Source organism: Mytilus edulis, chromosome 1 (genome assembly GCF_963676685.1).
Source record: "Mytilus edulis chromosome 1, xbMytEdul2.2, whole genome shotgun sequence".
In the NCBI taxonomy this organism is placed as follows: Eukaryota; Metazoa; Mollusca; class Bivalvia; order Mytilida; family Mytilidae; genus Mytilus; species Mytilus edulis.
In genome coordinates, this window is record NC_092344.1 from 63,102,540 (window position 1) to 63,127,844 (window position 25,305).

A 25,305-nucleotide genomic window follows, 5' to 3' on the forward strand; every position below is an offset into this window, starting at 1 on the left:
ACAAGCGTTTGATAGCATAAGGCTTTTGTTTCACTAGGACAGTTTTTGATGTTTCTTTGAAGAAAAGCTCTGGTCGAGTTAGCTTTCTTTGCGATGTTGTCTATATGTTTGTTCCAACTCAATGTTTTGTGTATAGAGAGGCCAAGATATTTCGCCGAGTCAACCTCTTCTAGGACATGGCCATGTATGGTGTAGTTCGCCTTAATCGTGTTCCGTTTTGTTGTTACTCTTAGGAGTTGGCATTTTTGGGGGTGGAATTCCATCTGCCAGTCTGCCTCCCATTGTTGTAGTCCATTTAGGTCGTTCTGAAGGGTGTTCGCATCTTCTTGGTTTCTTATTTGGCGGTAGAGGACACAGTCGTCTGCGAAAAGTCTAACGCTTGATGCTGACACATACTCTGGAAGGTCATTTATGAAAATGAGAAACATCAGAGGGCCAAGCACACTACCTTGTGGAACTCCAGACTGCACTGGTGAGGTTTCTGAAGATTCTCCTTCCAGGAGTACACATTGCTGTCTGTCGTCCAGAAAATTTCTTAACCAGTCTATTGTTGTCCCTCTTATGCCATAGTGGTCGATCTTGTACAGTAGTCGCTCATGTGGGACTTTGTCAAAGGCCTTTGAAAAGTCTAAGAGGATGAGATCTATTTGCTCTTTAATGTCGATGTTCTTTGCTAGGTCTTGAATTGTGAGAATTAGTTGAGATTCACAAGACCGTTCTTTTCTAAAGCCGTGTTGAGCATCGGTCAAGATGGAGTGACATTCAAGGTGTTTTATGATATTGGTACAGATGATATGCTCCAACAATTTGCATAGAATTGCAGTTAATGATACAGGTCGGTAGTTTGATGCCTGGCTACGATCCCCTTTCTTGAATATTGGGACAACGTTTGCATTTTTCCAGTCAGATGGTAATGTGCCTTGATCAACAGAGGCTTGGAAAAAGGTGGTAAGTATTGATGATATATCGGGCGCTATTGATTTCAATAATCTTGTAGAAATTTCATCTGGCCCAGATGCTTTGTGTATGTTGAGGTTTGAAAGTAATTTGTGTATTCCGTTTTCCGAGATAGTGATGTTTTTCATCTCTGGGTACGGCTTTGTTTTCATTTTCTTTATGGTAGATTTGTCTTCATTGCTGTTGAATACTGAGGAAAACTGGTTGTTAAGTATGTTTGCTTTCATCTTGTTGTCTGAGTATGTGAGCCCATCTGTGTTTCTAAGTGGTGCTACTCCTCCATTTTCGCATCTTTTATTCTTTATGAAGCTCCAGAACTTCTTTGGGTTGGATTTCTGCTCTGGGCTTATAATGTCGTGGATATATGTTGAATAGGCTTTCTTACATTCTTTCTGTGAGCTCTTTTTGATAGTTTTGTATCTCTTGATGTCTTTTGTTGTTTTTGTTGTTTGGGCTTTTTTAAAAGCTTTCTTTTTCCGTCGTGTAATACGTTTTATTGTGCCATTTATCCAAGGTTGATGGAATCTTGTTGATGACATTTTTGATGGTACGTTTTTGTCTTGAATGTTCTTGAGTCCTGTTTTTATGAACTCCCACATCTCTGATATTGAGCTCTGAGCGTTATACAAGCCATGAAATTTTTCAGATAGTTCCTGTGCATCTGATTTCATTTTTTCTATGTCTGCTCTCTTCCAGATGTAAATTTTTCTTTGTGTTGGTTTTGGATGCATTGCGATGGCATTACTATCAATGAAGACGATGTCGTGGTCGCCTATTCCAGGAATTGGCTCGCATCTATTTACCAAGGATGGTCTGTTTGTGAGGAAAATATCGAGTGTTGCGGATCCTCTAGTGGGAAATGTTACCACTTGGTCTAGGCAGCAGTTATTAACCATATCTACGAACCTATTATTGAGTTGTGTAGAATATTGGTTGCCGCATACTGAATTGGATTTCCAGTCAATATCAGGAAGGTTTATGTCTCCTCCTAGCCATAATATAGACAATTTATTCTCTTTATATATTTCTTCTGTGGTGTTGCACATTTTTTCCATGTAGGTGATATCGCTACTGGGTGGTCTATAGAGACATCCTACTATGATGGATTTACTGTCAGGTGTTGTTACTCTAATATATAATGATTCTGTGTCACTTTGTACGGGTAGTTCTTCGCTGATGATGATATCTCTTACAGCTATCAATACACCTCCGTATCCATCAGAACGATCTTTTCTATAAACTGAGTATTGTGGTGGAAATATCTCAGAGCTTAATATGTCTGGTCTTAACCATGTTTCAGTCCCTAATATAATTTCGGGATTGGAAGTGTCTATCATGTTCAGTAATTCTTCTTTTTTATTTTTAATACTTTGAAAGTTCACAACTACGATTTTTGTGTTTTTACCTTTCTTGTTTTGTTTCTGCTGGTCTTTTTTGCTTTTCGGCTTAGGTGACGATGAGTATGTGGGTGGTCCTGGGCTTGATATTGATGTTTCACTGGATAAAGATTGGAACGAGTTATAAGTTGAATCGATGATGAAGGACTCAAATAATGATGACGAAAAATTCGGCATTCCACAATTTACACAGTGCCATGAAATGTTGGAATTGGCCAGTGCGTTATATACAGGTGTAGATATTAACATGCAGTCTGCGTGGTACCATTTACTGCAATCATCACATGCCACCCCTCTCTGTTTCCATGTTACCGCTTTGGAGCATATTTGACAAGGATATTTAGGAGTACGTGGACCAGGATTAAGTTCAATATCTGCTGATCTTATTAATAAAATAAAACTCAAGTATATGAGGGTGTGTTGGATTTTTTTATTTACGTTGTTCAAGGACTGTAGCTTCCTAGTTTTCGATGTCAGCTGGATACTACGTGCAACCCATGTTGTTTGTTCTTTATGATGTATAATATTTACTTGCTGCGTTGTACCAATGGTTGTTTGTAATTGTTTATTGTAGATAATTGTTATCAGCATAGCCGACAGCAATACTACTCGTATGTTGATCAGGTTCATGTTTGTTTACATTGGATTCAAAATGGTAATATAAGACAATACATCTTTATTAAACAATTATCTAATATATATATAATGCCAAACAAGCATTTGGGTTTACGATTGCATTTCTTTTTTTAAAGAAAGCAACTTGTTGTTTACTATTGGTGACAATCGGTAAACTTCAGCTTCAAAACACGATAATTATTGAGCTGCCATATTTTCACATCATAATTAACAGACAGAGAGAGAAAAAATGACGATTATATGATATGTTTACGTTAAAAATGATAAAATCGTGCACAGAATACTCGGTTTATGACATATGCATGCATTAGTTCAATTATTGGTTAAACATTATTTTTCACCAATCACTCGTTTCATATGACCTTAACAATTTATTGTTACTGTAACAAGTGTGGACACAGATGAGTGTGGATAGTATGTATGGATGTTTGACAGTGTCTTATGACAAAATGAGTTCTATTTTTTTTCTATATGGTGTTATTAACTATGTTGCACGATGACAACCAATCTGAGCATTATGAGTGTTATTTATTAAATTTTTTATGCCCCCACCTACAATAGCATTATGTTTTCTGGTATGTGGGTCCGTTCGTTCGTTTGTCCCGCTTTAGGTTAAAGTTTTTGGCCAAGGTAGTTTTTGATGAAGCTGAAGTCCAATCAACTCGAAACTTAGTACACATGTTCATTATGATATGATCTTTCTAATTTTAAAGCCAAATTAGACTTTTGACCCCAATTTCACGGTCCATTGAACATAGAAAATGGAAGTGGGAGTTTCAGGTTAAAGTTTTTGGTCAAAGTAGTTTTTGATGAAGCTGAATTCCAATCAACTTGAAACTTACTACACTTGTTGCATATGATATGATCTTTCTAATTTCAAAACTCATAACTGCTCCAAAAGTAATCTGATAGAATTTCAAGCATTTTAAGCCAATATTATCAACATCTACTAATGAGTCTTAATATGTCTACATATCTAAAAAGTCATAGTATTCAAAAGGTAATGCAAAATTATTCCTTTTCATTTTTTTTGTTATATGGATACACATTTGAGTGATACATGTACCAATACAATATTTGTTGTGGTATGAAAGTGCAGTAATTAGCATTTACTGTAACTATGTTAATTCACACAAATTGAAAAATAAACAAATGAATGGACCAGATGCTCCGCAGAGCCCAGCTTTATACGACTGCAGAGGTCGAAGCCTGAACAGTTGGGGCTAGTATTGACACAACATTCAAGCTGGAAACAGCTCTGAGTTTGAATTGTGATTAAATAGATGACACAGCTTAGGTTTCTGACACAGAATGAATGTGGTCTAATGAACTTAAATATTTGTTTTGCTTTTGTGTTAGGAGCAATTCACTATGCTGCTGAATATTAATCCTTTCAAACAAAAATATCTAAAGAAATTTTCTTTTTAATTTCTGAAATGAGAAACATTTAGAGGAGACAAACTTCAGTTAAGAGATCAGAAACTAAAAAAATGTATAATTTTTCCATTTGTAAAAGGGCATACCCTAGAAAGTGCTTGCAATCACTGAATGGTTATTAATGACTGCTTTAATTTATCAGTTGGTAATAAAGTGAATATTGCATTGTATATTGTATAATTGATTTAAGTTGACTGAACAAAGAAAGATAACTCCAATTTTCAAAGAAGATTTCATAAAGCATTGGTATTAGGTAATTCAAGAACCATTCTGGACAAACTCCAATTAAGGGTCTTGAATTTACAAAAATGTTTGTTTTTGGTCCGTAATTATTAGACTGTTTGTCCCATAACCCACACAATATATCCGAACCTTCTACTTATGGTATTAAACATTGTGGTACAATTTCAGAACAATTGAAATACTTATACACAACTTTTTAAACCGACACTAGATTAAAGCTTGTTTTGGGCACCTTTGTACCCCTTATTCCTAAACCTTAGGGACCATAACCCCCAAAATCAATCCCAAGCTTCCTTTTGTGGTTATAAGCGTTGTGTTATAATTTTGTTGATTTCTGTTGACTTATAATAAAGTTATTATCCAGAAACCATCTTTCGGACAGGATACCAATTTACGACCCCAAATTTTTTGTGGTTGTATAAAAATGTTGAACATGTGCAATGAAGTATAGTTTTAGAAATCGATTAGGGAGCTACCATTTGATTTTTATGGGGGGGGGGGGGGGGGGGGGGCTAGGATGAAAAATTTTGTCCTGCCTTTTTTTTTAGTTGTAATCTCTGTCCTGCCTTTTTATTTTTCAGTCTATTCGGTCCTGCCTCTTTTTTTCTTAGCTTATCCTGACTTTTTTACAACAATTGTCATCCTGCTTTTTTTTTTTTTGCCAAGTTACTCATCCTGCCTTTTTTTTTTACTCAAAATCCTGTCCTGCCTTTTTTTCAAATTTCATCCTAGCTCCCCCCATAAAAATCAAATGGTAGCTCCCTTAGACTGGATAGGCCTTATAATTTTTTTCCCTCCTAATTGAAGGACCGTTTACACTCAGGGCCGAGTCATCAGCAGGCAATACAGATGTATTAAAACAACCTAGCATCATATTGCTAGTAGTGGGAGTAGCATTGTCCGGTAAATTTGTTCCCACTTTTTTTTATAAAATGTATGGTTCAAATCAAAATAGAATGCTTTTATCTCCTGAATACTTACATTGTACATAGAGATGATACTACTTTGACAAATCCTTGTCCATTAGAGTTGTCTGTCAAATCTTAATTTCACAAAGAATGAATTGCATAACAATGAACTGAGCTCAAAGCAAGGTACTTTAATAATACACTTAGACAAAGAGCTAAATCCAGTGATATACTTTGTACTACAGGTCCTTCATGACCATCCATCCACCCAAACCATATCTCAATAACATTCCATACTACATGATTGGATTCAGAAGTCCTGAAAAAGACATGACTTTTTTTATCTTGTTTTAAGTATATATGCACAGGTTAAACCTTTATTGTGGATATAATCATTCAGTATCTAGCAACTATCAATTTGCTTCATGCACATATTGATATAGGTTGATTGCTCCTCTGTTGGAAATTAGAACACACCTCCATCTAATTTTAGTCAACTGACGAAGAAAAATTCAAAACTATATAAAATGTTATCTAAGACTTGTCAGTGTCTATTTCCTTTGCCACTGAATAAGATTCCATATTTACAACCAATGAAAATCAAATATCCCTCTAATAGACTTAGCATTGAAATCGTTTTCTAAAATGGTAGTTATGTGGAACCTAGAACTAAAAAATTGAAACAATATATCTTAAATATTTCAAATGCATGTACATTTAATAATTCTCCAAAATTCACTTTATTTTTCCTTTTTTGGTTTTCTGTTGGAGACTGTATATTGACCTCTATGTAGCCTTTTCAACTTATAAAAGGGGGGATACATTTCCATAGAATTAAACTTTTCTGAAAGAATTGATTCCATTTATTTTCAATTAACAATAAATATTGAAGTCTATAACAGGCATCTAGGAACAGGCTCAACATTATTTCTAAACATGTATTAATATATACCAAAATGTGGACAAACCTACATTAAATATTCTACTTCAACGACTTTAATTAGTGGAGTAGATCAAATTAAAAAGTCACAATGGTTAAAAACTCCAATGGCAGTCTTTCCTGCTAAAATCTTGATGTGTAGAATGTGATATACCATTTTTGGGTCTATATACTGTCCTTTAAATTTAGGTCATTTTGACACGGCAAAATATGAAAAAAATGTAAACTATGGTCTGGAAAGCACACAGTTTGTGATATTTTAAGGTATCTTTACTAAGAAAACCTGCAAATCTCAGTGGCAGATCCAGAACTTTTCAAAAAGGTGTGGGGGCTCTGATGGACCAGAGGGTTGCCCACTCCCATCAAGCTTCAATGATTTCTTACATATATGTCATAAGCTAAATTTCCCCCACCCCCTTGGTCTGTCTATGCATCTGTTTATCGTTCTGCGAAATAGTACTAATACTAATTTTTCCCCTCCCTTACCTGGCCCTAGACAGTTGCTTACCTTTGTAAACATTTTATAATTATAGTCAGGTATATATTGATTGAGAGTAACTTACATAGTAGTTAATGGGACTCTTTTTCACACGGTTCTGTGAAATATAATACGGCAAATATATACCCGTACATACTATCCGCATAACACAGAAATCTGATAGATTTTCACTCCTCTGGGAAAAATCAACCTGTGAAATGAAATAACATGCCTGGAAAAAAATTACCGGGACAAATTATCCTCAGGATAAAATATCACAGAGGACGAAATAAACCGTTACATTACATGAGAAGCCGGTTTGGTTACAAATAATTATGTCACGTGAAGGCGCACTGACGTCACAATTTGCATTAATTTTGCAATACACTACAGTTCACTCATACAGAACCCATTATCATGCAAACATGCTACGTGAATGTGATTGGTTATCAAATAATACAGAATTTATGCACGTACAGTTAATATAGAAGAAATTAGTTCATCAAATGTGAGTTCGTGATCTTGTGGTTAAGACCGATGGCTACAGTGCTGAAAGTCCTGAGTTAGATTCTCACTTGGGGTGCTAAAAATATCAGTACATCAGAAGGGTAATTTTCACCCTCTCACACACATCTTTGTTAATGTTCCGGGATTGTTGAAAACTTGCATATTCATCAATATTTGATTTTGTGGTTTTAACAATCCAGACAGACAAATAGCAATAAGGTGTTTAGGAAAACATGACCTAAAACCTCCTTCATATATGACAAAAATACATGGGAACTCATATTGAATGGTCAAATGTGTTCAATATGAAAATTGAAATTAAGATGGTAAAATCAAATATTAGCCGTTACTGTTAATGGACTTAAAGTATGACTTTTCAGCAAATTTAAAGGGAAATGACACGGAAGGGGCCAAGTAGTGTTCAAGGGGAGCAAATGCTATTTAAATTAGTATGCAGGTTTTAAATATAGAGGGAAGTTGAGTCATCTTTTTGGGTGAAGTTAAATACTGACTAGTGTGTGGTTCTCATTGGGTCTAAGCGTGACCAATATTGACAATTTTTCGCAAGCGTGAAACGTGAAAGTCAAATTATTGTGTCATGAAAACGGGAAATGAGGTCTGTCGTGAAAACGGGAAATGGGGTTCTGCAGGACCCCGGAAATGACAAAAAAATGAAAATTGCTCATGTACATAGTGTAAGTGGGATATGGGAATCTGACAAAACAGTAAGTGGGATCTGGGATCAGAACACCACCCCCCCCCCCCCCCCCCCCCCCCAATGAGACCCCCTTATGTAGATTTACCTTCTAATTCTATATAAAAAAAAACACAACTAAGAACTACGTTTAATTCACTTTGACTACTGATATGCAAACCTAGAAATATTTCATAAAATAGTGATTGAAAGATTCATAACACTTTGAAAGGATAATTCAGACACGTGTTACGCGGGGAGCATGTTTTAAATTTGTTTACAAATAATAATGTCACGTGATCGCGCACTGACCTCAAGTTGCATCGCCCTTACAATTCACTAATACATGACCATTTTCATGCAAACATGCAACGTGAATGTGATTGGTTATCATATAATACAGAAATAATGCATGCACAGTTTAAGAAGAAATTAGTTCAATAAATCGATGCGATTTTCACTTTTGACACGAATAGGTCGGGTTGACATTACCAGAGACATATAATACAATTGTATTATATGTCTCTGACATTACTGTCATCGGAGATAATATTGAGATAAATGGGATAAAACGGACCGTCAAAAAGGTCTAGAGGAGCACATCAGTAGAACCTTAACATTAATAAGTAATACTTACCAAAATTTCTCTAATTAAAGAACTATATAACTGAAATTTCACAAAGATAACGGTAAACATTTTGTTGATGGTGATGATGCTAATATCGATCCGTTGAATTCAGGGTCAACGGAATTTTTTGCGTTGCGTTTAAATCATTGAGGCCATCTATTTTTATTGCGGGTTCCACATATATAAATCGGAATTAAAGAAAAAATGGAATGTTGTTAGCAGAATCAAAACAGAAATGATGAACATTGCAACATTTTCAGCAAAATATAAATAGGATGGAGGATCTGTGTATTCACATTATTTGTAAAACTCTCCTTATTCATGTGAAGCGTGTGCTTTACATCGAGGCTTGCTATGCTTATCATTGACGCCACAGTACTTCAACCAATCAGACAATGTTTATTTTGGGCATTTGACTTTTTTTAACTCAGATTTTGGAATATTTTAATCGAAATAATAGAAAAATGGAATGTTGTTAGTACATATAAAATAGAAAATGATGAATACTTTTAGCTAAAGATAATTTGGATGGGGGTTCTGTGTATTCACATTATTTGCACAACTCTCCTTACTGATGCCATATTTTGGAATTTCCGTGACCTAAATGGTTCGCGAAAATTAATATTTTTATATATAGTATAGTAATGATCGTTATTGAGTTTGTGCCATGATAAAAAAAGATATATTTGCATTTGTATTTGTATATTAGCGTTTTAATGGATTAAATGTCCAAATCTGGCATTGAAATGACATCATTTTTATTTCTTTTTAAATTAAAATCGTCAGCAAAAACATTTCCGCCGCTTATTGACGAAAAACACGTGGCTGTTTTAATTTTTTAACAAATCCGGAGAAATTCAGGTTTGGTACGTCGTCCGATTTCGTTAGTTAGTCAATCCTTAGTTGCAAACTGCCGGTGAGTTCATTTTTCACAATTTTAAACACATCTTTTAACACTAAACAAAAGAGACTCAGAGAAGCAACACGAAACAATCTTTTTTCTTTATAAATGTTTATTGAAATTATACGTTGATGATATTTCGTACCTTTTCAATATATCAATAAATAAATGAAAACTTTCAAGTTTTGCAAAACTGCAATATCATGATCCATCATCTTACTCAAAATATAGTATTTACAAGATTATAGCCACCCACCTAGTACCTTGCTAAGTCAGATTTATATATAAGGAAGCAGTTACCATCCCTCCTGTTTGGGGCTTCATATATATATGGTTTAAACATAGATTTTTTTAAGTCGCACTGACACTCCATCAAAAACAAAGGCATCATCAGATTCAGTATCGGGTCTGTTCGCCCTAATAACATGTTCGCCCTGGGTCCGTTTGCCCTAAGTTCTTTCGCCCGTAGAGTCCGTTCGCCCAAGGTGGTTATATTAGAAGGAGAGAGGACGAAAGACGATAATTACACATAAAATATTACCGACTTTTCTGTATGTGGGTGTTCACAAACTGTATAGTTTATATGGCAATAAAACTTTGAATTGAATTGAATTGTTAATTAGTTGAGATCGACTCTGTCACAGAGGGAGATTTTGTCCTAATTACATACCCGAGTAAGAACGGAAACACCCGAGGTGTCATAAACTGACTGGATATACAATTATTGAAATGTTAATCAGATTTTTTTAGATATTTTTTATTAAGTAATTAAAAATTAAAATTTTATGTTAAAAGTAAACTTATTACCAATAGAAATAAAACGAATATCTGTCTCATTGCCGTCAATGTTAATATCAACAGTCATAACAGAAAGTCACTTTTACGTTGTTCCCGATAAATTTCTCTATGTTTCAATTGCAAATATTCTTTCCAGTCGTTACCCATCACCGTAACTAAAGTACATTGCATATTCGTATATTTTCTATGATTATTACCTGCCAATTCTAATAAACAGAAATTGACAGGTGAAGCGAAAATCTTTGTTTAAAGCAATGTAGTGTTGAATATAAATCGCTCACTAACTTTCCTTTAAACCCTCATAACTTTGTCATTTCTTTATCTTTTTTCACCATAGACAGACGGTTGATTTTGAAATTGCGCGTCAAATCTTTTTCCAAATCATGAACACCTATGCACTGCACTGTTACTAAAAATACACCTGAACTTTAATGACCCAGTCACTGATAACAATCATGTGACATATGCGATTTATCTAATAGCCCGAACTGCTCGCGGTAACAGCCTGGTACATCAGAGGGTCATGTCAAGTGGGTGATAAACATGTCGGTTTCTTTATAATTTGATAAACAAATATCAATAAAGATAAATACATTGTATTCCAGTATTCTCTGAAAATCAAAGGGAAAATGATAAATTGATTGCGGCAATATAAATATTCTGTCAATTTTTCAACAAACTTTAAAACATTTTGTTCAAATACTTAAAATTATGCGACTAGACAACAATAAGAAAAAAATAAAAATCAGGGCAAATGAACCCAAGGCGAACAGGTACTAGGGCGAACCTGAATCAGGGCGAACGGACCCAGATTCATCAGATTCACAATAGACAGAAATGCTGCAAAGCCCTTTTTCAAGATCCTGAGAAGTGTATTGCTTATTTAATCTACAACACCATGAACAGTACTATGATAATAAAAATAAAAGAAAGTCGTTGTCATTAATCATGTTAATTGGTTCATTGAAAAAATTATTGACTCACTGAAATCTCTGTAATGTACATGAAATTGATGAATCCTCATCTTATAGTGCCAAAAAAACATCCTAGAGTAGAAATAATACAACTACATCAACCATCGTCATGTTTAATACACAATTGCCTGCATTGTTTTTACACATTCTTATTACAATTTACAATGCAGATTTGCATATTTAACCATAAAAGGAAACATGTGTTACCTGTATGCACTTTCCTTTTCAAATAAAACAATATCTATGCAGAAGTCAAGTTACTCCATTGTAACCATAACACTGATATCAATAGTATTATCAGAATATGAAAGACTCATTAGCTACTAAATTCAGAAGTGAAACTATTATTATATTGTAAAGGAGTAAGTTCGGTAAGTGCCATATTTGGCCCCAATTATAAAGTTCATGGTTACAAGACAATAATTGTTTTAAGTTGCCTTAAAGACATGTAACAAAAGTTAAACAGAGCTGTTTTTGTCAAAGTTTAATTCTAATACAACGATTTTTACATTCCAAAATGGTCAAGATAAGGGATTTTGGTGAAATTTGACAAAATCAGCGGGATTTCAACCAAATAAAGGACCAGGAAACATAGAGCGCAGGCGTCGACAAGCTTAATATTCAAATAAGACATGTTAAATGTCTTCACAAACATTATGTTAAAAGATCTTTGTTGTCGACGTATGCGCTCTATGTTTCCTGTCAAATAATCTTTGGAAATTTACCCATTTTCATTGATTTTTTCGTGAAAAATCAATATGAGTACAACTTGTGACGTCATAATGAAACGCAGAAATGTTAAATTTTAAACAAAATGGCTTATATCCTATCTAGTCAATGTATTAGCTATAATTTATCGTGATATTGGTCAATAAATCCGAATTTGAAATTTACGCTAAAAAAGTGGGCCATTTTAGGACCTTATCGAACATACTCCTTTGTTACAATGATTTACTAAATCTGAATTTTCAAAATACATCCAACACAAGTTACTTACATTACTGACTGAAATTGGAAGTTTTTATTTGTATAAAATAATTCATTGTTTGTAATTTCAGAGATAACAAAAGATGTTTTTGACAAGATCTGAGTATGACAGAGGTGTGAACACATTTTCACCAGAAGGCAGATTATTCCAAGTAGAATATGCCATTGAAGCAATTAAAGTAAGTTTATTTTTGTAAAAATAATATATCCACTCCTGAAAGAAAGGAATTTTAAAAGTGGTGAATCAATATGCATTTTACAGATGTTAGACAAACAGGAAAACTTTATTTGTTGTGATGATTTTTATACGACCGCAAAATTTTTTATTTTTTGGTCGTATATTGCTATCAGGTTGGCGTCGTCGTCGATGTCCAAATACTTTAGTTTTCGCACTCTAACTTTAGTAAAAGTGAATAGAAATCTATGAAATTTAAACACAAGGTTTATGACCATAAAAGGAAGGTTGGGTTTGATTTTAGGAGTTTTGGTCCTAACAGTTTAGGAATAAGGGGCCCAAAGGGTCAAAAATTGAACTTTGTGTGATTTCATCAAAAATTGAATAATTGGGGTTCTTTGATATGCCGAATCTAACTATGTATGTAGATTCTTAATTTTTGGTCCCGTTTTCAAATTGGTCTACATTAAGGTCCAAAGGGTCCAAAATTAAACTTAGTTTGATTTTAACAAAAATTTAATCCTTGGGGTTCTTTGATATGCTGAATTTAAAAATGTACTTAGATTTTTAATTATTGGCCTAGTTTTCAAGTTGGTCCAAATGGGGGTCCAAAATTAAACTTTGTTTGATTTCAGCTAAAATTGAATAAATGGGTTCTTTGATATGCCAAATCTAACTGTGTATGTAGATTCCTAATTTTTGGTCCAGTTTTAAAATTGGTCTATATTAAGGTCCAAAGGGTCCAAAATTAAACTAAGTTTGATTTTAACAAAAATTAAATTCTTGGGCTTATTTGATATGCTTTATCTAAATATGTACTTTGATTTTTGATTATGGGCCCAGTTTTCAAGTTGGTCCAAATCAGGATTCCATATCAAGTATTGTGCAATAGCAAGAAATTTTCAATTGCACAGTATTGCACAATAGCAAGAAATATATCTAATTGCACAATATTGTGCAATAGCAATTAATTTTCAATTGGAGTTATCTTTCTTTGTATAGAATAGTAGTTGATAATATATGTTGGAAATTTGCCAGACATGACTATGATGTCATTTTCTATTTTTATTTGCCAATAACTTTATGTAAATAACTTCATTGGAAATTTGCCAATATAAAATGTTGCTGATGAAGCTTTTTTTCCTTATCTTATCTAAAATGTTTTTAGATAATGTATGTTGGACATTTGCCAGACATGACTATGATGTCATTTTCTATTTTTATTTGCCAATAACTTTATGTAAATAACTTCATTGGAAATTTGCCAATATAAAATGTTGCTGATGAAGTTTTTTTTATTGTTTTATACAATAAACAATGTATATTCACTTTTACTACCAACCAATCTTTACCATTCAGTGATAACAAGCACTTGATTTTACATTTTAACATGTTTAATATTTTATGATGTATTTAAAAGAGTAGTTATTGTTGCAAACTCCATTAGAAATTTGAATTGATATCAGTTTTGGAAAAAGGGAAACGGGGATGGGAAAAAAAGGGGGGGTTTAAATTTTTCTCATTTCAGATTTCATAAATAAAAAGAAAATTTCTTCAAACATTTTTTTGAGAGGATTAATATTCAACAGCATAGTGAATTGCTCAAAGGCAAAAAAACACTTTTAAGTTCATTAGACCACATTCATTCTGTGTCAGAAACCTATGCTGTGTCAACTATTTAATTTTAGATTTAAAAAGTTTGAAGAAGAAATCTTTAATCGATTTGTAAAATCTTGACATTTGTTTTGTGTAAAAAAAACCCATGTAATGTCAAAAATTTGAGCACAATCCAAATTCAGAGCTGTATCACGCTTGAATGTTTTGTCCATACTTGCCCCAACTGTTCAGGGTTCGACCTCTGCGGTCGTATAAAGCTGTGCCCTGCGGAGCACCTGGTTATATATATTTGTCATGTTTGTATGTTAATTATAAAAACAGGGTATAAAATGAATTATATTACACTGAATGTTATGCAAACAACAACCTATCACAACAACATCTTAAAAATGATTTTCAAAATGTGCTGGATTGAGCTAGATTACAGGGAATATGTACAAATGTAGCTTGATTTTTTTGGTCTGACACATATATCCCTTATTTAAAGCCATCTAACATGTCTAAAGAGGCCAAGATTTGTATGATTTAAATCTGATAAAATTATGTGTTTTAAGATTAAAATCAAACACTTTTCCTCTCTGGTTAAGTCTCTATGTTTTATTTTAGGCCAAAAAAAAATATATATGTCTGTTTACGGTTACCCGACCATCCCTAATTTTTTAGCGCCGACCCTAAGTAATTTTATTTCCATCATAAAGTGAAAAATAAACTGAACTCGAGTCAAAAGTGAAGTAAGTGTTGCCAATGATACAATAATATTGTCTGATACACCCCAATATTCACAATCGTGAATACAATAGCTGTTTGAAGGAAATTCGCCACTTGTGTGATGAAATAAACACTTTGCCGCCATTTTTTCCCAACCATTAACAAAGGGAAATAATCCAATCTCAATAAAAATACGGGTAAACTCGGCCCATGATCAACTTGGACCACGACAGGACGAAACGGCATGACTCAAAATTATGTCACAAAAAATAAAATGAAAAATAAAATAAAATGGAAATACCGACCTACCTACCCTATTTTATTTTAGTATGTCACCTTAAACAAACATATATTTTTTTTTTGGCCTTATGTACATTTGTACTCGTGTACTGATGTTTTATTAGTATTTCATTACACATATTTATTCTGAAAGAAAGAACATTACACATTGAACAATGTTGAACTTCAATAATATTTTTGTTCTAGGCCTAAAATAAAATATTGTTTGTTTCCCCAATCCCGACGGACCCTGCAAAAATGGTGCTACTCATAAAATTTTATTTATTGTCAAAACTAAGTCAAATATTATTTTATTCATTTCTGATTTTCAGGCTTGCTGGATCGTCCGATAATGTGCAAGCTTTTTGGAAAAATAAAATTATTTCCCTACCTACCTACCCACACCTGACTAGGCAGGGTCGGGATTGGGGAAACAAACAATATATTAATCTAGGCCCTATCATCATGATCATAACCACCACAATGGCGACTTGTAGTCTTCAAAGCTAAAGTAATGAAAGTTATTTTAACCAAGTAAAATTGAAGAGTTTGAGAGGGCAAATATGCAACAATATGGAGAAAACAGAATAAAAAAAAAATTCAACAAAAATTATTCCAAAAATAAACAAAAAAGCATAGAAATATTTATTTTACTTAATAAAAATGAACAATTGTTTTAAAGCTTAGTGAATAAATTGTTCTTTTGAATTGTTTTTTCAGCTTGGCTCCACAGCTATTGGAATACAAACCAGTGAAGGTGTAGTGTTGGCAGTTGAGAAAAGAGTTACATCGCCTCTCATTGAAGCAGCTAGTATCGAAAAAGTATTTGAAATAGATGAGCATATAGGTATTTGATTTACAAACTTAGTTTTTTATCAGTATACATATAATCAGTCAGTTATCCAAAACATTATTTAATAGAAATATTCTTTTAGTATTTAACTAAAAGTAGATATTATACTTTGATTATATATGCAGGTTGTCATATTAGAATTTATTTTGATAAAATCCACATGTAATACTAATAAACTGTCATGTTTTATCTTTGATAGATAACAACATTTTGTAATATATGTATGTAAATATATCATATTTTCAGGATGTGCCATGAGTGGTCTTATTGCAGATTCTAGAACATTAATAGACAGAGCACGTGTAGAAGCACAGGTAAGAATGATATAACCGTTTATAATGTCTCTGTCGACAGCTCTTCTGAACCAAGGGAATAAATTTCCATAAAACATTTACACATTATTCAGTACATGATGGCTTTGGCTTCATTTGTTTTCTTTTTGATCAGAATACTTATCAGTGTGGTGTTAGCAAGATCTGAATTTGTTTAGATAAGAAATATCTTATTTTATGCCCTACCTACCCTGATTTTCCAGTCTGTCTTTGAAACTTTAAAGTTTTACTTAAACAAACAAGTGAATTATATATATATAAACCTTATATTTGTAAATACCATATTTGTGCACATAATTTGAATATAAAGACAGGAAGATATTATAATATTGACAGGAAAGATAGATTATGTAGTTATTGTATAAATACAAGTTCTATTGAAGATGAATTTCATTTTTTATTGGAATGTAACAAATATGCTGACATTACGGAAAAACGTATCAAACAATATTATTGGAGACACCCCTCTACTTATAAATTGATACAATTGTTATCTGTACAAAATATAAAAGAACTAAACATTAATCTTGGTAAATACTTAAAATTAGCTGAGAAACTCGATGCTAACTTTTAACAATTTATGAATTTTATACTCTGAGTTATACTGAAAATTGTATTGTATGAAATTGGTTTAATGTATTTAAATGTAGTTAAAATTTTATCATTATATAGATATAGGAAGATGTGGTTTGAGTGCCAATGAGACAACTCTCCATCCAAATAACACTTTATAAAAGTAAACCATTATAGGTCAATGTACGGCCATCAACACGGAGCCTTGGCTCACACCAAACAAACAAGCTATCAAGGGCCCCAAATTACTAGTGTAAAACCATTCTAACAGGAAAACCAATGGGCTAATTTAGGTGATATGGTGGATGTATCATTAGTTTGTCAAATATTGTTTATATATCCTATAAGCTGTACATGCTTTTGGGATAAAGCATTGTTATTGGTTTCCAATAGTTCATCCCGGCATTTCATGCGGTGAATATTTTGGTCTAAGGTAAATCACCTTGTAGTTGTAGTCTCTATTTTAGACTAAGTGCCGGTACACATGTCCAATATGATGTTAACATTTTAAAAACATATGCCAAGATTGCCCAAGAACCCAGATTTCTCAGTTCACTGATCCTGTAAATGTAATATTGCCAATGGTGGCCCATTGACTAGTTTTCTTGTCAATGGGCCACCGTTAGTTTTCTCATTTGAATTGTTTTACATTGTCTTATCGGGGCCTTTTATAGCTCACTATGCGGTATGGGCTTTGCTCATTGTTGAAGGCCGTACGGTGACCTATAGTTGTTAATGTCTGTGTCATTTTGGTCTTTTGTGGATAGTTGTCTCATTGGCAATCATACCACATCTTCTTTTTTATATTGTTTTATCTCAATGATATTTTATTTTATTTAACAGAATCATTGGTTTACCTACAACGAGAAGATGTCAGTAGAGAGTGTAACACAGTCTGTCAGTAATGTGGCCTTGCAGTTTGGTGATGATGATGCAGATCCAGGAGCAATGGTAAACATTAACAAATATACATCCATTTAAGCTGGTATGGAAGTATAACTGTAAATTTAGACATTTATTGCCTAAAAAAATTATGGGAAATATTATTAATGTTATTAAAAAAATTAAAACTTGAGATTTTGAGTTTGATGTCATTACATGGAATGCAACATATCCTGAATTTGCAGTAACTAATCTCACATTTTGTCCATATTTCAAAATTCATGTAAAAAAAACTTTGCAAAAATTTCTTTAAATGGATACAAAATACAAAAAAAAAAATTACTGCTCAAGTTTGGTAATTATCTTTCTTGAGAAATGGGAAACAGTAAAAATTAGTTGCTAAAATGTGGTTCATGTCGTGCATATTCCAAACTCAAAATAAAAAGGAAATTTCATGAGCTTGCTTAAGCTCCCAAGCTACATTCTATATATTTAATAGATAAATGGTTCACAACATCTGATTTTATGAATGGTAACAGAAAAGAGTACAAAAGATCACAATTATATTATCAGGGTTATCTCCCTGTACACAATGCAACTTTCAAGATTTAAACAAAAAAATCAAAACCTCTGTTTGCTAAGCTTTTAAATTAATATCATTAATGTCTTTTTTATTTAAATGTATTCAATTAACTGTTTGTCTTTATTGAGATTTTTAAAATTCTTTGAAAATCTATACCAACAGTGTGTGATCTTATTGAGGCAATAACTTTTTTTATTCATTTTAACTTCTTCTAAAGATTACAGAATTATGCATCATAACTTTTTAAACAAATTGTCATTGACCTCAGATTTACCAAGAATAGATTTAATGATGCTTGAAATAGATTTCTTTCAAAGCAAATTTAAAAAAAAATATTTTCTTGTTATTCCAGATGACAATAGATTTTGTATGATATATCTTAACCTGATATAAAACATTACTGCATTATAAAGGTATATTATTAGTTACATAGTGTGTTAGTGACCTAATACGGTATATATTGGGTCAGTAAACTCCATATGGGATCGATGAGATGGACACTCGAATCCCAATATGGAATTAACTGACTAAATATATACCGTATTACGTCACTAGCACACTATGTAACAAATTTATCTTACTGACTATCTTAACATGTGAAATTTAGACAAGTGACCTATCAAAATGAGCAAGTCTTCGATACTGTTAACATTAAGAAACTAGATAACTACCTAATATGGAATATAAAGGGACATAACACCACTACAAACCGTGTATGAAATAAGCCCTGCCTCCCTACAAACCTAATATCAAATATATATGGTCTCCACACGAACGCTTTTAACCAATCATATTCCTAGAAATGTATAGGAGTTAAGACAATAATTAAATATCTGCCTTTCATAAAATGTATGAAAACATTTTTTTTCTTCTAGAGCCGTCCTTTTGGTGTTGCATTATTGTTTGCTGGGATAGATAGAAAGGGACCTCAACTGTAAGTTACATTCTTCATTTGAGCTGCGTCGGATAGAAATCGACCTTATGCAAACAAAAATTAATACCTCTGTTAACCTATTTTGGGTTGAAATAATTTTTACGGAAAGTCTGTAATTGTTCCAAAGGTAGATTTGCAGAAGAAGACAACCCTTTAAAACAGACCAAAATGCATCTTTTATATCTTAATTATTCCAAAATCGATCAAAGTCTTATACATGAACCTGTGTACATCCACTTGCATAAGGTCGATTTCTATCCGACGCAGCTCATTTGACAAAGTATTACAGACCTCTAATTATTCTAGAATGGTTACACAATATGCAAATACTAAGATGTGTTATGATTGCCAATAAGATAACTGGCCACCAGAGACTAAATGACTTAGAAGTAAACAACTGTAAGTCACTGTAAGCCTTTAACGATGATCAAAGCCCATTTAAAGATGGATTGTTTTGATATTTTTTTTAATAATTGGGGGATGGGTTGGGGGAAATATGCTTGTACTATATGCACCTGTTTTGCCTCTATTTTTTGGAAGGAGGGAGTATTCAATCATACTTAAAGAATTGACAAGAGTTTTGAATTAGATTTTAAATTCCATAACAAATCCAGCAAAAGCAATATGTTAGTTTTCTGGCTCTGTTTTATTTTTAAACTTGATTAAGAATATTATTGGACCAAATGTCATATTAAACCAGTGAGGTAATGACTGGCCATAAGGATGCTGATAAAAGTTTATCAACATAAGTATATGGTTTCAGGTACCACATGGATCCTTCTGGAACCTTTATACAGTATGATGCTAAAGCAATAGGATCTGGGTCAGAGGGAGCACAGCAAGCACTTCAAGATGTCTATCATAAGGTAATTATAAGGCCAAAGAAAAATATATGTGAGATTCTGGTTTCCAGTCCAACCTCATTTATTTAACCCCACTAACACTTTCAACAGTTACCAGAAGTGAATAGACAAGAATCATTTCCTTGGTTATGTGAACACAAACACAGTATATAAATGTACTGGAGAGTTAGACTGTGTTTTTTTGTGAAATTAGATATTTTTCATTGCATGAGGTAAAATGCAATTGAGTGTAAACTGAAAATCTGCTCTTATTAGAAAAACTATGTGTAATGATGGTTTCTAGAATGTTATATTTTAATCTAGTCTATATCATCTTTTTCAGTCTATGACATTAAAAGAAGCTTGTAAATCAGCTCTTACGATTCTAAAACAAGTCATGGAAGAAAAATTGAATTCCACAAATGTTGAGGTAAGATTGTACTATAATATAAAAAGTTTGAGATATTTGCCACTGGATGTAAAGCAACCAACAATCAACCAATCAAATGTTTTAATCCTTAATTACCCCTCTTGATTACCTTTGCAGGATGTCACACCTTTACTTTGAATAATCAATTTTGAAGAGAAAAGTTAAAAAAGAATAAAAGAATAAGAATGAAATGAAATAAATATAATAAACGTCTCCAATATACATATTCATGCAGAAAAAAGGAAATTAAAAAAAAAAAAAAAATTAAATTTTTTTTTTATAAAATTTCAAAAACCGTCTATAGTTGTGTATAATCCGCACCCCTTGTACAAACTACATATTTAAGGAAAAAAAGTGCGGACTATACATGCCCAAATACGGTAATCCATTTATTGCATTAAAAACGTCATGGTCCTTTTCAAATAACTTGTCAAACATCGTTTATTTTTGTAAATTTTCTTGCATTCGTCCGCCATTGACCGATTTTTAAACTACGGATCTGAACTGGACCAGCTATGACCGAAATCTGTACTTTTACAATAATTACTACGGACTCACAGACGGAACAGCTGACAGAAGAATATTGATCCCAAAGGGAAAAATTACGCATTCCACACACATTAAGATACTTTTGGTTACATCTAATTGATTGGTGTACAAAATGTATATAATTCCCTATATTTTTTATGGATTGTTTCAAACTATTGATTAAAGTTGCTTAACTCTGAGACTATTATACTAATTTCAATATATTATGGCCCAGCTTAATAACTTTTATATTTTTTTATGAGAAACACTGAATTTCATACACAAGATAATTTTTAATTAAATTGTAATAATGATATATTATAATTTCTTTACATTTTTTAAAATAATTTTGTTTTTAGTGCTAGATATTTAGTTGGAATAAGTTTCTCACAAGAACCTTAGTAAAACTTAAACAACTTTTAATTTCAAATGTTACTTTAATTGTATTTTTTTTACTCAGATATGAATTGAACAATATAAAAAGAACATTATTTACATATGGCCCTTTATACTATTGTAAAATCCAAACATTGTAGCGCACCGCGCAAATGAGCACTTCTCTTTCAAATCTCACCACTTCTCCCTATCAGTTTCAAAAAGAGAAGTCACTTCTCCCTATAATTCTGAAGTAGTGTGAGCCCTGAAAGAAGTCTAGTTTTTCCGTAATCTATAAGATTATACAAATATAATATATGTTTTGTGCAGGGTGGAATATAACTAATATCATTGATGTTGCATAATTAAAGGTTTGTTGTGTACTGTATTAAAGGTTGATATCTACCAAACTAGAGAAATGATCATTTTGATTGTTGGTACATTAAAGACATTTTTTTTTTGCAGAGTTATCTCCCATTTTGACACAAATCTCCATAGGAAGTTAGATTTTGTTGGACTTTTTTCTGTGTATATTTCGGTATAATGCTAAAGATTAAAACTTACAAACCTTCTGTTGCAATTACTTCAAGGTGGGGGTCAAATTTAATAACTTGACTAATATATTTTAGTCTGTAAGTGAGTCATTTAACCTTGACCTCTTTTCATTGTTAAGTGATAAACATTAAAGTTAGTTCAAGTTCTCCGTTGCTAAGATTTATAGGTTAATTGTGTTTGGTCTGTCAGGTTCATTGTTTCCTTGTTACATATAGTATTTACTGTTTACTAGAAAGGGACCTCAACTATTATTATTAAATAGGCAGCCAGCTTATTATTCAACTAGTTTTAGAAATTTAAGCATGTTGTTTGCATTTTTTGTTTGTTATAGATGTATATTGTATCCAGGTTGCAAAATGATAAGACATTATTCTTTAAAATGGGCATAAATATGAAACAAATTATTGGGTGTTTTACCCAATGGAAATTTTAATGCAGAATGGTATTTCTATCTTAAAGTCATAAGAAACCTCAAATTAAAAAAAATAATGAATATGTTTTTATATGACTCAATGGATAGTTTTCATTTTAAAACTTATGTACATATACTTTTTTCTGAAAAAAATTCTTTAATATATTCATGTTTAGAAGACGTTTACTTTATTTTAATTGCTTCCTTGCAATTGCAGGAAGCAATTCCCCGACATATTTTCCGTATGCAAAGTGACCTCAGTGTGACCCATCTCGTAAAAATCCGGTGATTGCAATACGCATGGATGTCCTTAAAATAAACTATTATCTGATTGTACATGTTAAACACGTGCTCAATATCCATACCTTTTTTGTTTATTGTTGATAAACAGGTGACATCGTTAAACTTCGGCTTCAAAACACAAACTTTAATTACCTGCCATATTTTCACAACAACAGTGACCAATTGAAAAAAAATTGACGATTAAACGTAATTTAGTAAAAAAAAATGATAAAATCATGCACTGAATACTAAGTTTATGGTGTTTGTATGCATTGGTTCAAGAATTAGAATAACATTATTTTTCACAGGTCACTCCTTTATTATGACTTTAATTCAGTCTACAATTATTTGTTTGTATATGTTCCGGACCATATAAGTATTTGGACCATACGCGTATGGTCATGACCATATGGGTATATACTCATATGGTCCGACCATACGCGTATGGTCGGGGTAATTAACACTCTGTTACAGTTTACTTTTAATACTTCTAAACTCTTCATATGGTATATGACCGTTCATTCAAAAGACGCTATCATATAGGTAATTTTATCGTTATATTATAATAAAAAGATAAGCTAAATAAAAATAAGAAGTTTCACATTGTTAATTTTACTTAATTGTCAAATTTAAAGTAAACACATTTTATACCGATGGTCATTACCGATGGTCATAACCGATTTGTTATTACGAGTAAATGGCAATATGTTGACTAAAAAATTAAATTCCAAAAATTTCTTAATGAACTGTTACATAAGAAGTCACTGGAAAGTAGCATACTATTAGTTTATTTAAGTTGTGTTGTGAAGATGGTGTATTGCAGTCAACCATTTGAGATCTAGAGCTTCTTAAAAACACTGTAGACATCAGAATTGCCAAAGACCTCGGTATCACTGTACGCAGCTGCAAAAAAGGCTTGTTTTTCACTCGCAAACAAAATGTGTAAATGAAAAAGATCGTGCACAAAACTTGCAAATGCAAAAAAGCTATGATACCGTGTGGAAGTGAATGTCATCCAAGCCTACATGCACTAATGTAACTAGCGATGAAAACTAACTATGGCATCAATATTAAATTTTTACGTAGTTTTTTTTTTTATAAAATAAAAAAATTGTCATGTTTTAAACCATCACTGTTTTTTTTAGATAAAGTTCTTGTATTATTGAAACGTTTATAATGTAATTTGGAAAAATAAATATACCTATATGGTCCAAATACTCATATGGTCCGGCCTGTTAATAACCAAACGAGTATTATACTCATATGGTCCGACCATACGCGTACGGTCGGACCATACGCGTATGGTCGGACCATATGAGTAAACGCATATGGTCATGACCATACGCGTATGGTCCAAATACTCATATGGTCCGGAACATATATATAAACCCAGTTAAAAAAATGTTATTTCTATTTTCAGATGGCCAAGGTAACACCAGAGAAATTCTTTCACATGTTTTCCAAAGAAGAATTAGAAGATGTCATTAAAGATATTTAAACAATACTAATTCCATAGATTCACAGAACTTTGTTCCTTCATTGTTATCATCTAGAAGTGCTAGTGAATGAAAAAACTTCATCATCCTATGATGTAAATAAAACTTCTCAATATTATAAGATGATGTCTAATTGAGAATTAGTTGTACATGTTGAATATTCACTTCAATAAAATGTTGAAATACTTGAAATATTTTTTTAATGTCAAGTTGTCTTAGGGCTGTTCCAGGTTTAAAATAGGGGGGGTGGCATTCAAATTACTGAATTGTTAATGGTTCTTTTGTCCTGCCTTGATGGAGTTAAAAAGCCAGACAAAGGTATGGTGTTTCCGTCGAAGGCTTCAACAATGTATTACTTTGTGAATAGGTCTAGTTTATGGTGAACAACAAGTGTTAAGTCAATTATATTTCCATAGAGATTATTTGGCCCTACCCCCTCAGTCCATGGTCTATTGACTTTGAAACTTTTGCTTATTTTACATGTTTTACTTTGTGATTAGGTCAGTTATAGGGAACCATTAGTGGGCATTTGCAGAGTGGTTATGTTTCCATGGAGATCATATGGCCCAACCCCTCTTCATGATTCATTCACTTTGAAACTTTTACATAGTTTACAAGTTAATGTTTGTGTTAAGGTTTGTTTAAAGGGAACAACTTTTGATAAGTCAATGGTATTTTGTAAACAGTTGTATTAGCATTGGCACATCTCATTTTAATACATGGAGATTTTTTAGCCTTGTACCTCAGACATGGAAATGTTATTCTAATTTCATCATTTGCATAATCAAAATTACAAAAAGGCGAGACATATCTCTGTGAAAAAAGTTTATTTTCTGTAGAAATTTGTAAGAATTGCAAATTAAATGAATATCTTATAACATGGGTGGTTGAGGTATAAAATATGCTCTTCTACCCTACCCTCAAACATTCAAATCAGGAACATGCCTTATTTGTCCTGGAATAT

General features: G+C 32.5%; 1 protein-coding gene across 1 annotated transcript; it reads left to right on the top strand.

The window, feature by feature from the left end:
- Positions 1 to 9,626: 9,626 nt before the first annotated feature.
- Positions 9,627 to 24,533, top strand: LOC139486533 (proteasome subunit alpha type-5-like). Its single transcript, XM_071271449.1, has 9 exons — positions 9,627 to 9,741; positions 12,557 to 12,664; positions 15,985 to 16,111; positions 16,364 to 16,431; positions 17,866 to 17,973; positions 19,363 to 19,421; positions 20,185 to 20,287; positions 20,607 to 20,693; positions 24,266 to 24,533. The coding sequence occupies exons 2-9, from the start codon at positions 12,569 to 12,571 to the stop codon at positions 24,341 to 24,343; spliced, it is 726 nt and encodes a 241-aa protein (XP_071127550.1). The 5' UTR covers positions 9,627 to 9,741; positions 12,557 to 12,568; the 3' UTR covers positions 24,344 to 24,533.
- The last annotated feature ends 772 nt before the right edge of the window (positions 24,534 to 25,305 follow it).